At 41.5% G+C, this 16,279-nt stretch overlaps 1 protein-coding gene across 2 annotated transcripts in view; it reads right to left on the bottom strand.

Annotated features, from left to right (window-relative positions):
* hmgcll1 (3-hydroxymethyl-3-methylglutaryl-CoA lyase like 1) overlaps positions 1 to 16,279 on the bottom strand; it is a 115,473-nt gene that overhangs the window by 76,757 nt on the left and 22,437 nt on the right. For both annotated transcript variants that reach the window (XM_073056706.1, XM_073056705.1), the window contains 2 exons: positions 11,955 to 12,050; positions 175 to 323 (listed from right to left, as the gene is read on the bottom strand). In XM_073056706.1, the coding sequence (XP_072912807.1) occupies positions 175 to 323; positions 11,955 to 12,050 (245 nt within the window). The remainder of the gene's footprint in view (positions 1 to 174; positions 324 to 11,954; positions 12,051 to 16,279) is intronic.

The raw sequence follows: 16,279 nt of genomic DNA, 5'->3' as shown, positions 1-16,279 counted from the left end.
ACTTACTAACCCACTCTTCCACTTCCTCATCCAAGTCACATAAAAATCACAAAGAGCAGTAGTCTCAGAACGGGTGTCAATAGGTACTTGATGGACATGATAGGCTGAAGGTCTGATGTGATTCTATGACCCTATGGCATACAGTTAATGCCAAAGAAAACATGATGTACCTACCCTCGTACAGGAATGTTGCCTTTCTTTGCGGCTCCGATCACCTCCTCAAATCGCTGCATGCTCTCCTCAATGGAACAATTCATGTTCATCCGACTGAACGTTTCCGAGGCTGCTCCGAAGACAGCCACCTCTTTTGCCCCTGCTTCAATCTGAAATAAAACCATCATTGCCATTTCACAGAACAAGTTGCAAGGAACACAAAGTCGTTTCAAGTTCCAGTTTACACGTTTCCCCCACTATCTGAAAGTAGAGCATTCCTATGAAATGTTTTGTAATCTGAAATGGCGTAAAGCGAAGAAGCAATTACCATTAATTTACATGGGAAAAATTTTTGAGCATTCCCAGACCCAAAAAATAACCTACCAAATCATACCTAATTGCACATAAAACCTAAAATAACACTAACGTATAGTAAAAGCAGGAATGATATGGTAAGTACATAGCCTATATAAAGTAGAAACAATATATGTACAGTGTAGTTTACTTACCAGAATCAGGAAGACAGCGAGCACGCTGGAAGGTTCACCCATTTTTCTATCATACAGTTCTTAGTAAGCACTCAAAGCATCCTGCAAACCTGCCCTAAACCTACATACCCTTTCAAAATTAAAGTCATACTTTTCTGCAATCATTGCAGCACTGTCAATCGTAGCAAAAATCTCACGCAGTTCAAAGCTACGGCGGCTTCATGCTGAGAAGCTGAGTGTTTGTTTTGCTGAGAGCTAAACAAATGCTGATCGCTATTTTCGCTTTTCGCCACTTGCTGCTCGGGGTGCACGCTGCCTCTATAACAGCTCGCTAAAAAACAATCGCCGAATGCTATTTTCGCTTTTCGCCTTTTTTCGTAAAAGTGAAAATCCTCTTCGGATTTCTTTGTTAGCAAAAGCAGGTACTAATATAGGTGTTTCATAAAAATGAAGTGGCGTAAAACGAACTTCTGTAAAGCGGGGGATACCTGTATTGTCATTCAACCATACAAAGTAACCAGGTGACTACCAAATATCAATGTTTTATTGTTAAAGTGCACTGAAGTATTCACCTTGGTCTTTTTTTTGTAATTTTTTTTATTGATGTTCATCATCAAACAAACATTTCCATAAGATGTATTTCAGACATTGTACATATATATCATTTAATCATATATATCACAAATCTCCACAAAGTATTTATCTGAGGTATACACTCATAGAAGAGTGGAAAGAAAAAACAAGCAAAAGGAAAGAACTATGTACAAGTAGGGAGTGATCTTTTTTTTTACAACAGATTCATTGATTTGTGAGAATAAAATCAGGCCTATGAGGCATTATGTAGTTAAACCATTTTTCCCAATATGAATCAAATTGTTCCAAATTGGATAAAATTCTCTTATGTTTGATTGGATTTAATAGCCCATTGACATTAAAAGAAATGAATTTTACCTTGTCCTTAGCCATCTGTATTTATCTGTCTATGTACCATTGAAATTAGAATAAAATTTAATCGATCTACTCCCTGAACAAATAAGAACCAAGAAACACAAATAACAACAAAAATGGCAACGAACGTGTGATTCCAAGGCTGAGGTCTCTAGTAGATGACCCTGCGTTGAGCTAGAGAAAATGTCTAGCTGTGGGGGATAACCCCTCCTACTTGTGAGTTGAGGGCCCCCAATCCAGTATTCATAAAAGTCAGTGAACAAATCCATTACACAGAAAAGATTTCCGTGTACTCCACCTATATATATACATATATACACACACACACACACACACACACATATATATACACACACACACATATACATACACATACACACACATTACATATACATATATATATTCTCATTTTGGTGGAGAAAAAGGAGTAAGTGGGAGAATAAAGAATAACAACTAAGTAATATAAAATCCACATTATAATAAGTATTTCTCGAGATAGGTATATCACCGTGTACTTTTGCTTCCATTTAGCTTCTCAACATTTTTAAAGTTAGCCAAACCTTATGGCTCTTCTGAAGGGGGTGAGGACTGTCTTTGGGAAACTCCCGGTCTCTTCCTGATATACTTCTCTCGGCCTCCTCCCGTCTCCTGCCTTCTCGATTCTCGCACTGTTTCCCAAGCGGAGCGGGATAATTCCTCAATCAGGCTTTCCCTCGTTTTGGTGACACTGATGGGCAACCCCGTCACCTCTTCCACTGTCTGGTACAACCGCATCCCGTTGTCATAAAACACTCAAAGTTTAGCAGGGTACGGAGTTTGAAATCTAATCGTGCTTTGCTTTAGTACTCGCTTTACTTCAGGGTATTCTTTGCGTTTCTGCAGGACCGCGGGGGGGGGGGTAATCTTGGTCGAAATATATTAATTTATCGTCGTAAAACACTCTCTTCTTACCCCAGGCCCTTTGTAGAATCTGCGCCTTGGTGCTGTACCACAGGAATTTAATTATTATTGAGCGTGGCTTCCTATCCTGGGTAGGTTTCGGAACGAACGTACGGTGGGCTCTCTCGACTTCCAGCTCCATAACCGAGGGAAGATCCAGCGCGTCCCACAGTAACTTTTTGACAAACTCCGTCATAGACGATCCCTCTGCTCCTTCAGGAACGTTGTAGATTCTGATATTTTTCCGCCGTGATCTTCCCTCCAGGTCAAGCAGTTTACCTTCTTGGTGATGTATTATTTTTATTGTCTTGCTCAGTATCCGTTCCACGTTTTAAATGCGATCTTCCACCTTCTCAATTCGAGCCTCCGCCACTGCTATTTTTTGATTAACGCTGGCGAGCTCTGCCTTAATATCATGGAGCTGCTGCTTTATATCTTTCAGGATTTCGAAGATATTCACCACCTCGCCTGAACGAGGCCCAGCAGCCGCCCAGCTCGCACACAGTCGGGTCGGAGAGCCGCTCGCTGCACTCCTCTCGGACGCAGACTCCACAGTATCGCTTATTTTATTTCCATTTCTTCTCCCCATTCTTGCCCCTCTTTTCAGTTCAAATGTTTTTCGAAAAATATTATATTTGATGGGATAACGGGGCTTAATACGCGTTTTTCCGGAGGAGCTTGTGACTTAAGCTGCCGTTCTCGGCGATGACGTCACCAAAACCGTATTCACTTTGGTAATGCTAAAATAGTTGCCTGTGCCTTTAAAACGGTGATGTCATTTTGCATGGGTAGAGTAGCACGAAGAGATGCCACGTTCTAGAAAGGACGACATTTGAATGCTTTTCCCAGGTTTGGTGAGGAAAGGTAAATAATATTTGATAACATCCATGTAAATTCATTTATATTTGTTTGTAAATCTAGAATATTAGTAACTTGATGTGTTTTACATGTGGATGCAATAGACAATAGGTGCAGGAGTAGGGCATTCAACCCTTCGAGCCAGCACCGCCATTCACTGTGATCATGGCTGATCATCCACAATCAGTACCCAGTTCCTGCCTTCTCCCCATATCCCTTGACTCCGCTATCTTTAAGAGCTCTATCTAACTCTTTCTTGAAAGCATCCAGGGAATTGGCCTCCAGTACCTTCTGAGGCAGAGCATTCCATTGATCCACAAGTCTCTGGGTGAAAAAGTTTTTCCTCAACTCTGTTCTAAATGGCCTACCCCTTATTCTTATACTGTGGCCTCTGGTTCTGGACTCCCCCAACATCGGGAACATGTTTCCTGCCTCCAACGTGTCCAATCCCTTAATACTCTTATATGTTTCAATCAAATCCCCTCTCATCCTTTTAAATTCCAATGTATACAAGCCCAGTCGTTCCAATCTTTCAACATGACAGTCCTGCCATCCCGGGAATTAACCTCGTGAACCTTTGCTGCACTCCCTCAATAGCAAGAATGTCCTTCCTCAAACTTGGAGACCAAAACTGAACACAATACTCCAGGTGTGGTCTCACCAGGGCCCCGTACAACTGCAGAAGGACCTCTTTGCTCCTATACTCAACTCCCCTTGTTATGAAGGCCAACACACCATTAGCTTTCTTCACTGCCTGCTGTACCTGCATGCTTACTTTCAGTGACTGATGTACAAGAACACCTAGATCTCGTTGTCCTTCCCCTTTTCTTAACTTGACACCATTCAGATAGTAATCTGACTTCCTGTTCTTGCCACCAAAGTGAATAACCTCACACTTATCCACATTAAACTGCATCTGACATGCATGTGCCCACTCACCCAACCTGTACAACTCACCCTGCATTCTCCTAACATCCTACTCATATTTCACACTGCCACCCAGCTCTGTGTCATCAGCAAATTTGCTAATGTTACTTTTAATCCCTTCATCTAAATCATTAATGTATATTGTAAATAGCTGCGGTCCCAGCACTGAGCCTTGTGGTACCCCACTAGTCACTGCCTGCCATTCTGAAAAGGACCCGTTAATCCCTACTCTTTGTTTCCTGTCTGCCAACCAATTTTCTATCTATGTTAGTACCCTACCCCCAATACCATGTACTCTAATTTTGCCCACTAATCTCCTATGTGGGACCTTATCAAAGGCTTTCTGAAAGTCTAGGTACACTACATCCACTGGCTCTCCCTTGTCCATTTTCATAGTTACATCCTCAAAAAAAGATTAGTCAAGCATGATTTCCCCTTTGTAAATCCATACTGACTTGGACTGATCCTGTTACTGCTATCCAAATGTGTCATTATTTCATCTTTTATAATTGACTCTAGCATCTTCCCCACCACTGATGTCAGGCTAACTGGTCTATAATTCCCTGTTTTCTCTCTCCCTCCTTGCTTGAAAAGTGGGATAACATTAGCTCTCCTCCAATCCTCAGGAACTGATCCTGAATCTATAGAACATTGGAAAATGATTACCAATGCATCCATGATTTCTAGAGCCACCTCCTTAAGTACCCTGGGATGCAAACTATCAGGCCCTGGGGGTTTATCAGCCTTCAGTCCCATCAGTCTACCCAACACCATTTTCTGCTTAACGTAAATTTCCTTCAGTTCCTACGTTATCCTAGGTCCTCTGGCCACTATTATATCTGAGAGACTGTCTATGTCTTCCCTAGTGAAGACAGATCCAAAGTACCTGTTCAACTCATCTGCCATTTCCTTGTTCCCCATAATAAATTCACCCGTTTCTGCCTTCAAGGGCCCAACTTTGGTCTTAACTAATTTTTTCCTCTTCACATACCTAAAGAAGTTTTTACTATCTTCCTTTATATTCTTGGCTAGCTTACCTTCGTACCTCATCTTTTCTCCCCGTATTGCCTTTTTAGTAATTTTCTGTTGCTCTTTAAAAGTTTCCCAGTCCTCTGGCTTCCCACTCATCTTTGCTATGTTATACTTCTCTTTTATTTTTATACTGTCTCTGACTTCCCTTGTTAGCCACAGTCGCCCCCTACTCCCCTTAGAATCTTTCTTCCTCTTTGGAATGAACTGATCCTGCTCCTTCTGTATTATTCTCAGAAATACCTGCCATTGTTGTTCCACTGTCATCCCTGCTAGGGTATCCTTCCAGTTAACTTTGGCTAGTTCCTCCCTCATGGCTCCATAGTCCCCTTTGTTCAACTGTAATACTGACACTTCCGATTTTCCCTTCTCCCTCTCAAATTGTAGATTAAAATTTATCATATTATGGTCACTACCTCCTAATGGCTCCTTTTACCTCGTGTTCCTTTATCAAATCTGGTTCATTACATAACACTAGATCCAGAATTGCCTTCTCCCTGGTAGGCTCCAGTACAAGCTGCTCTAAGAATCCATCTCAGAGGCACTCCACAAACTCCCTTTCTTGGGGTCCAGTGCTTTAGATTTTCGCGAGTAAACTGATCAGCGCTGGATAGCGTGATTCCGAAGTTCATTAATCAGCCTGCTAGGTTAGTTTTTTCAGTAATTCAACTGCAAGGAAATATATTGTAAAAGTTTATTTGTCTTTCTTTATTACTTCATGACCGAAAATGAAGGTAACAGAGTAATGTGAATGTGTTAATCTCTGTTCACATGAGCAAGGAGAACTCATTTCAAGGTCTATCCTATATGTGTTTGGATGTTAAGCACGTGTGTGCCAAATGTGAGTATACCTCTTAGTTGAGATATACTTTCATATCTTCCGGGGTGCAAGTTGGTGGGATTCTAACATTGTTGTTTTCAGATTTGCCACTACAGTATTGGTTTTGTATATTTTGTTTTAGTAATTTTCATACTGCATACGTAACAAGGATGTGGTCTGAAGTTAAACTGAGGTTGTAATAGCAGGAACAGTTTTTTAAAATTTATTTTGTCATTTTTATTTTGATACCCTCTTTCTGCAATAAAATATCTAAAACAGATAAAGGAATTTAAGACCCGAAAATACATTTGTTGTCTTGCGTGTGCATTTTTCCCCAGGCTACACACGTATACAGCAAAATGAAACAACATTCCTCTGGGACCAAGGTGCAAAATACATCCACTCTTCTCCCCTCTCCCATCAAGCAGAAGATACTAAAGCCTGAACACATACACCACCACACTGAAGGATAGTTTATACATTGCTGTTATAAGAATATTTAAATAGTTCTTTCGTACGGTAAGTTGGGCACTCAACCTCATTTTATTATGAGCTTGCACCTAATTGTTTACCTGCAATGCAATTTCTCTGTAGCTTTTATACCTTATTCTGCACTGTTATTCTTTTACCTTGTTCTACCTCATTGCACTGTGTAATGATTTGATCTGTATGAACAAGACAAGCTTTTCACTGTATGTTAGTACATTTGACAAGAATAAACCGATTCCAATTCTAATTCCTCGATTGTATGACAAATTTGTCACATCCATTACAATAAAATACACATTAGTCTGTCAATCAAATGTGGAGTATTATATTCATTTACAACTCTTTAATTAAAATGAAGCATACTTCCAATCATAAAATTAATCACCTGATACTTGTATACATTTTTAAATCATCCCAATTAATTTCTTTAAAAAATGATTCTTTAATTATCTTTTTATGCCTCTAACAATCATCTTCTTATTCTTTTGCATTCAATTCTGTTTGCTTCATTATAAGAATAACGTGGAGGTGATGGAGAGGGTGAAGAAGAGTTTTACCACGATACTGCATGGATTAGAGGGTAGGAGTAATTAGGAGACATTGAAGAAGCTTGGGTTGTTTCCTCTGGAGAGACAGGTGTGAAGAGGGGACCTCATAAAGGTTCATCAGGTTATGACAGACATAGATAGAGAGTTGGTATCTTTTTCCTGGGGATGAAATAACTAATAGTAAAATGCATTGTGTTTAATGACAAAGGGGAAAAGCTCAAAAGAGATGAGCATGGCAAGCTCATACACAGACTACTGAGTGCCTGGAATGCACTGCCAGGGGAGGTGTTGGATGCACTTGTGACCGAGCCATTCAAGAGGCTCTTAGAAATGCACATGAATGACCATAAGATATAGCAGCAGACTTACAGGCCATTTGGCCCACTAGGTGTACTCCACCATTTCATCATGGTTGATCCAATTTTCCTCTCAGCTCCAATCTTCTGCCTTCTTCCCGTACCTCTTCATGCCCTGACCAATCAAGAATCTAACAACCTCTGCCTTAAATATACATACGGACTTGGTCCCAACAGCTGCCTGTGGTAAAGAATTCCACAGATTTATCACTCTCTAGCTAAAGAAATTCTTCATCTCTGTTCTAAAATGACATCCCTCCATTCTGAGGTTGTCTTTTCTGGTATAGACCTCACACTATCGGAAACATCCTTTCCACATCTACCCTATCAAGGCCTTCTACACAGTCAGTAGGTTTGACTGAGGACATCCCTCATTCTCCTGAATCCTAGTGAATACAGGCTCAGAGCCATCAAACGCTTTTCATATGACAAGCCATTCAATGCTTGAATCACTTTGTGAACCTCCTTTGAACCCTCTCCAGTTTCAGCACATCCTTTCTGAGATGAGGGGCCCAAAAACTGCTCACAATACTCCAAGTGAGGCCTCACCGTGCTTTATAAAGTCTCAACAGTACATCCTTGCTTTTACATTCGTCCTCTTGAAATGAATGCTAACATTGCATTTGCCTTCCTCACCACAGACTCAATCTGCAAATTAACCTTTAGGGAATCCTGCACAAGGACCCCCAAGCCCCTTTAGACCTCAGTTTTTTTTGTATTTTCTCTCCTTTTAGCAAAGTTAACTGTTTCTTTATTCTACCAAAGTGCAAGACTTTCTGACAGTGTATTCCATCTGCCATTTCTTTGCCCATTCTCCTAACCTGCCTGAGTCCTTCACAAAACTACCTGCCCCTCCACCTATCTTCATATTGTCTGCAAACTTTGCAACAAAGCCATCAGTCATCCAAATCATTGATATATAATGTAAAAAGTATCGCCCAACACAGACCCCTGTAGAACACCACTACTCACCTGCAGCCAAACAGAAAAGGCTTCCTTTATTCCAACTCTTTGCCTCCTGCAAATCAACTACTCCTATATCCATTCGACAATCTTTCTTGTAACACCATGGGCTTGTAGCTTGTTAAGCAGCCTCATGTGTGGCACCTTGTCAAAGGCCTTCTGAAAATCCAAGTACACAACTTCAGCTGATTCTCCTTTGTCTATCCTGCTTGAAACTTCTTCAAAAAATTCCAACAGATTTATCAGGCAAGATTTTCTCCTGAGGAAACCATGCTGAAAACGGCCTATTTTATCAAGTGCCTCCAAGTACCCTGAGACCTCACACTTAATAATCGACTACAACATCTTACAATAGTAAGGATTTGGTTACCAAATTACAACAGGAGATAGAAAATGCGTGTCAATAGGGCAATGTTACAATAGTCAAGGGGGATTTCAATACTGAGGTAGGTTAGGAAAGTCAGATTGGCGCTGGATTCCAAGAGAAGGAATTTTTAGGGATCCTTCAGCATTTTGTGTGTGTTGCTGGGAACCCCCTGCCAGTTTCATCTATCACCTTGTGTTTTTCTCTCTCTCCCCCACTTTTTATTTTTCATGTTTTTTTCCTTCAGTCCTGACGAAGGGAATCCAGCATCTTGTGTGCGTTGCTTGGATTTCCAGCATCTTCAGATGTTCCCTTGTTTGTGCAAGTTCATCTATCTTATTCTGTATACTGCACACATTCATATATATAACACCTTCGGTCATGTAGTCACCCTTTTCGATTTTGCCCGCGTTTTACATTCCAACTCATCCTGTTGATTGCAATTTTGCCCTATGCTCTCCTCACTACACATTGCCTCTGTTTGTAAACCAGCTACCTCATCTTCAGCACAATCATCCACCTTTCCTATAATACTTCTTACTTTGAAATATAGGCAGCTCAGGACACTAGGTGCACCATGCTCAACCTTTTCATTCCTAACTTTGTCTGAGGACTTACCAACATCTTCCTACAACTCCTCCACTAGCTGTCCTAGTAATCTATTTCCCATTCCCCTGCAACTCTAAATTAAATCCCACTGTGCAACATTAACAAACCTTCCCAATATGCTATTAGTCACCATCCAGTTCAGGTGCAAACCATCCCTTCTGTACAAGTCCCACCTTCTCTGGAAGAGAGACCAGCAATCCAAAAATCTTATGCCCTCCCTCCTACACCAACTCCTTAGCCAAGTATTAAACTGTATAATCTTCCCAGTTCTGACCTCACTGGCATGTGGCATGGGTAGCGATCCTGAGATCATAACCCCGGAGGTCCTGCCCTTTAACTTAGCACCTAACTCCCTGAACTCCCTATGCAGAACCTCATCACTCGTCCTATGCATGTTGTTGGTACCTACATGGACCATGACCTCTGGCTGTTCACCCTTGCACTTAAGAATGCTGAAGACTCGACCTTAGATATCCCGGACCTTGACATCGGGAAGGCAACACACCATTCAGAAATCTCATTCTCCCCCACAGAACCTCCTGTCCATGCCTCTAACTAAAAAATCACCCTATCACCACAGCATGCCTCTTCTCCACCACCATCCCCCCCACCTTCCCTTCAAAGTCACAGAGCTAGACTCAGTGCCAGAGATCTGGCCACTGTGACTTTCCTCTGTTAGGTCAATGCCCCCTCCCACAACAGTTTCCAAAGTGTCCAACAGTATCCAGTTGTTTAGGAGAATGACCACAGGAGTACAATGCTTTGACTCCATAATCCCTTTCCCCTTTCTGACTGTCACTCAGTTTCCTGTGTCCAGCACTACCTCTGCATATGTCCTATCCATCACCACTGCAGCCTCCCGAATGACCTGGAGTTCATCCAGTTGCAGATATTCAAAGGAAGCAGTGTTAATCCAAAGTACTGAAGTAAACAATGCATTGTAACTATTGAAATTGTATTAAATCACCTATTGTTACCATTGATCTTAAGAGTATAAAATATGATGTACTTTTGAGTTTGTGAGACTCTACCGAGAGGATCTCCAGAAGAATGCCTGCTTGTTGTGATGAATGAAGACTTCTGTTTCACCTGCTTCCGTGTCTCTCCGGTGACAGCCACAGAAACACTTGGAAAACAAATGCTTTTAGAGAGCTTTGTAGCTTAACAATGCTTCAGAATCAGGTTTGTTATCACTACATACGCTGTGAAATTCTTTTGTGACAGCAGTAGAGTTCAAGACATAAAAATAACTACAAATTACTATAAATAAATGAAGAGAACAGAAGATGTACACAGATCGATAGATAGATCAAAGATAGATAGTTCTGAAGTATTTTACTGTACTTTTACAAGCCTGTATTTGTCCTGAAAAGCCTCTTTTCAGATTAATGAAGAAATTCCTCTTCATCTCCTTACGGTAGTGCAGTGGTTAGCGTAACATTATAATAGCAGCAGTGACCCAGGGTCAATTCTGCTGCTGTCTGTAAAGAGCTTGCACCTTCTTCCCATGAAGGTGAGGATTTCCTTCAGATGGTCCAATTTCCTCTCATGTTCCAAAGACACACGGTTTAATAATTTACTTGGTCACATGGATGTAACTGGAGGACATGGACTTGTTGGGCTGAAAGAGCCTGTTACAGTGCTGTAGTTCTAAATAAATAAATAAATAAACCTCTCTCTCCACAAGGAACGTCCTTCTATTCGGAGGCTGGAAGTTAAGTCCCTTCCAGGCCCTTGGTTCAGGTGTGTAGGTTATGGCCCTTCAAATAGTTACTCTTTTAAAGTGATGGTGCTTTCAAAGGCTTTTCACTGATCTCCAAGTGTGCCAGTACTCATCATACGTAGAACACAGTACACAGGACTGAACAGCTCAACAAAAGACCCTTCAGCCCATGATGTTGTGCTAGGATAATTAATCTAGTAATTAAACACCTAGCTAAAGTCCCTCCTGCCTACACAATATTTACATCGCACCATTTTCTGCACATTCATGTGCCTATTTAAGAGCCTCCTGAACCCTCTATCGTATCTGCCATCACCAATACCCCTGGCAGCATATTCCAAGCATCCACCGCCTTCTGTGTAAAAATACTTGAAATTCCTTTGAAATTTCACTCTCCCACCTTAGCAGCTTAGCTGCCTAGTATTAGACAGTTGGTCTGTGGGAGAAAGATACTGGCTCTCGGCTCTATTTGTGCCTCTCATAATCTTATAGATTTCTATCCAGTCTCCCCTCGTCCTCTGCTGCTCCAGAGAAAGAAACCCACGTTTGCCCAGTCCCTCATTATTGTACAGGTCCTCTAATCCAGTAAACCTCAACAAAAATAATTATCATTGACTTCCCTCAAAACCACTGAGCAGTTAAGTCTACACCCACTCAGCTTTAGAAACAGCAAATAATATTCTGTTACTTTCAGAGCTTTTATAAAGTAGTAAGATGGATATACTGTAAAACATACTTACAGCAGCCTGAAACCCATGGAGATTTGGAGTTAAGACTGGGTAGGATACTTGTGGGGACTTCTTTATTCCTTGCATTACTTCTGTGTGATCTGCCATCTGACAAAAACAAGCATAAAATAGAGCAATCATACATTTAATCTCCTCATAAACATTCAGTGATACAAATATATCGAGGTTGCAAATAAATAAAAATTACAACACATTAAATATGTCCTGCTTAAATTTGACATAACAAACCTCAATATCCAAAACACAAGAAATTCTGCAGAATCTTGAGAAATCTTGAACAACATTCACACAAAAGCTGGAGGAACTCAGTGGTGTTGTGTTTTTGATATTTCAGTAATATTTGAGTAGTACAGTAACTATATTGTGTGATCAAGCATCCTTTGCTTGTTCCTGTAATTCATTATGAGTTATATGGAAGAAGTACGTGAATGGTATACGTCACTAAGCCACCACATCATATGTGAGCACTTTCCTAAAGAAAAGAAACTACGGTAAGTACATGAGTATCCCCAGCCCGTGAGTTTTTCTTTCAGCAGGTCGAGCAGCTTGCCTTGCACCGTATGGAACGCCAACATGTTCAGAAGTTGCCAAGAGCAGCGCCTCTCCGTCTCTGGGAATGGCCTGCATTGCCCAGGCAGAGGATTGTGCTGCATTATTCATGGGCACATGTTTCCTGATAGTAGTGGATGCAGCTACCAAGTGGACAGAAGTGTTCCCAATAGCCTCCATTACAGCCTCGCAAACGGTTGATACGTTGAGAAGCTCCTTGTCAAGGGCTAGTGTTGCAGAACCCTTAGCCAGTGACAGTGGACCGCAATTTGTTAAGGAACAGTTTCAGTCATTCCTGAAGATGAATGGAATAAAACATATTACATCTGCACCATACCACCCAGTTATAAATAGCTTAGAGAAAAGGTTTGTCCAGACTCTAAGGATCACGCCGCACTGACAGAGTCAGAAACTCACCAGTATATCACAATGCAGCACAATCCACAACCACCACTTCAGCGGTTATGCTGTTCCCGGGTCGTCCCTAGTGCTCCCGCTTGGATCTCCTCAAACCCAATCTCAGAAGATGTGCGAAGGACAAACTGCTGAGACAAATTGAGGGCTCTACAAATAGGGAGGTTCGATATTTCACTCCCGGACAAGCAGTCCCACAGAGATGAACGAGGTGATTACTTGGAAAGATTAAGGACAGAACTGGATCACTCTCTTACACAGTGGAGGCTGTGTCTGATGAACCGGGCTTCGTTTCCAGATTAGCTCAATACCTTCGATGCTTGTTTTAACCATCAAAACATGGTGAACCATTACAAACTATCACAGCCCCTTGATGACCCCGTGATAGCTGTCTCCGAGGCTGACGTGACAGCATTCTTCAGGAGGGTAAACCCATGGAAAGCATCCGGCCCAGATGGAGTACCTGGCTGAGTAGTAAACACATGGTGCTGATCTACTAGCTGTTAAGTTCACTGACATCTTTAACCTTGCATTTTGGCAGTCTGAGGTACCCACCTGCTTCAAACAGACTTCAATTATACTGGTGCCTAATCAGAACGTGGTAACCTGCTAAAATGGCTATCATCCAGGAGTACTTACAGTTTTGATAGGTCGATGATGAAACATATAAACTCCTGCCTAAGAAGCAATTTGAATCTGCTCCAATTTGCCTATTGCCACAAGTTCACAGCAGAAGCCATTTCATTCAGGATGCTCTTTATCAACTACAGCTCAGCATCCAATGCTACCATCCTCTCAAAACAAATCAATAAGTTTGGCATCAATACCTCCTTGTGCAATTGGATCCTCAATTTCCTCATCAGTTCTGATTGGTAACAACATCTCCTCCACAATCTCCATCAGCTGAAGTACACCACAAGGCTGTGTGCTTACCCCCTGCTCTACCCAATTTACACTTATGACTGTGTGACTAGGAAAAATTCCAATGCCATATTTATGTTTGCTGATGACAACAAACACTGCTGTTTGCCAAATCAAAGGTGGTGATAAGCCAGTATATAGGAGAGAGATTGAAAATCAGCTGAATTTTGTCACAATAACCTCTTACTCAACGTCAGCAAAACCAAGGAGCTGATTACTGACTTCAGGAGGAGGAAAGCAGAGGTCAATGGCCTCTTTAGAGAATCAGAGGAGGGGAGGGTCAGCAACTTTAAATCGGTCAGTGTTATCATTTCAAAGGACCTGTCCTGCACCCAGCATGTAAATGCAATTACAGAAAAAAAACACAGCAGCACCTCTACTTCCTTAGGAGTTTGCAAAGATTTGGAATGACATCTAAAACCGTGACAACTTCTATATATATATGGTAGAGAACATACTGACGGACTGCATCACTGCTTGGTATGAAAGCACCAATGCCCTTGAATGGAAAATCCAACAAAAAGTAGTAGATATGGCCCTGTCCATCATGGGTATAGACCTCCATGCTATTGGGCACATCCACATGGAGTGTTGTTGCAGGAAAGCAGTATCTATCATCAGGGACCCCCACTACCCAGGTCACACTGTCTTCTCACTGCTGCCATCAGGAAGAAGGTACAGGAGCCTCAAGATTCACAACACCAGGTTCAAGAACAGTTGTTACTCCTTAATCATCAGGCTCAGAACCAGAGGAGATAACTTCACCCACCTTCACTTGCCCCTTCACTGAACTGCTCCCATAATCTATGGACTTATTTTTAAGCACTCTTCATCTCATGTTCTGTATATTTATTGCTTATTTTTTCTTTATTTTTGTATTTACAGTTTGTTGTCTTTTGCACACTGGCTGTCCATCCCATATGTACAATCTTTCATTGATTCTATTCTGCTTACTGGATTTATTTAGTACGTATTCCTGCTAGAAAATATATCTCAGGGTTGTATATGGTGACATATGTGTACTTTGATAATGAATTTACTTTGAACTTTGAATGTCATCCAGACACAACACATCAATCAGTTGAGAGGAGCAGAGTCAATTGTGAAAGGAAATTGTCCAGAGCTGTCAGAACCACTTACTGCAGTCCCAGTGTCAACTCCTACAACCACCACAGAAGAGGCCCCAGAACTTGAGATTGTTTCACAGCCACAAGCCTCACCTGCCAAGTAAAGTAAAGTGACACCCTCCCACCACCCATCATTAAGACGGTATCCCACAAGAGTAAGAAATCCTCCACATCAATAAATCTTTCGGCCTAAAAGGGACATTTTAAAATGTATTATGCTGTGGATGTCTATACAGTAGTTGTATTATATAGTATTTTGTTCTTTACTAAGACTGTAATTTTCCAGCTCCAACCACCTTTTACTGACAAGGCTGATTAATTACATGAGCATTCATGCTCTTGAAGTCTACAGATGTTGAGAATTCTGCCAAGTATTTGTTTGAACACCTGCCATTTTTAACAGCTGTTTCATCACTTAACAGTTCTATCTGGCTACTGTGATCAATACTCTGCTTTTAAAGTCAACAGCATCAGATTTTAAAACCATAATTCCTGCTGGAGGCTTTGACTTTCAAATATGGTACTACCCCACATATTTGTTATGACAAAGGAAGCCATTTGGCCTATCTATTCGATGCAAGCTCCCACCAGTCCCACTTCCCTGTCACTTAGCAGCTTATTCTTTCTCACACAGCTTCCAACTTCCCATTTCATTTCCTTGTTGTTCTTGAGGTGTGGGAGGGAACTCCAATATTTCAAAGCCACCACTCACATCTCATTACGTATGAAGCGTCAGAAGTGTTACACTCTTTAATTTTTTAGTTTCTGTCATAAAAGCACCTTATAATTTGTTAATTTATTTGTGGTAATATTACCTTACGTGCTATGTGTGTGAGTTATACGTACTGTGCCGTGCAACTTTTTCCAGAGGAACATTGTTGCATTTGGCGGTATACATGTGTTCAGCTGAATGACAATTAATTTGAAATTGAACTTGAAACCAGAGCACCCAGAGGAAAATCTAGCAGTCGCAAGGAAACTGTGCAAACCCCACTGAATTGATGACCCTCCAGCTGCAGTTGATATCTGTGTGAGTGTGTCTGAGAAAAGCCGGCAGATCAGAGTCCTCTGTCATGCAGCTGCTTATAATGGACCATGACAAAGACCCTTACAACCCCATAAGCCACAAAAAAGGCAGCAATCATCTCATCCCCAGTGCAGTCATCATCGGGACAGCCAGTGATGGAAGCGATGTTCCCAACGTGCAAGAACGATGCGACTGGGTGGGACCTGCTCAAAGCCGGCCAAGCGAGGCCTCGGTGCTAGCTGATGAGTTGTGGTGATGAGGCATTCTGCCAGATGGTT

This window comes from Hemitrygon akajei, chromosome 9, assembly GCF_048418815.1.
Source record: "Hemitrygon akajei chromosome 9, sHemAka1.3, whole genome shotgun sequence".
NCBI lineage: Eukaryota > Metazoa > Chordata > Chondrichthyes > Myliobatiformes > Dasyatidae > Hemitrygon > Hemitrygon akajei.
This window is presented reverse-complemented; position numbering and strand designations above follow the sequence as displayed.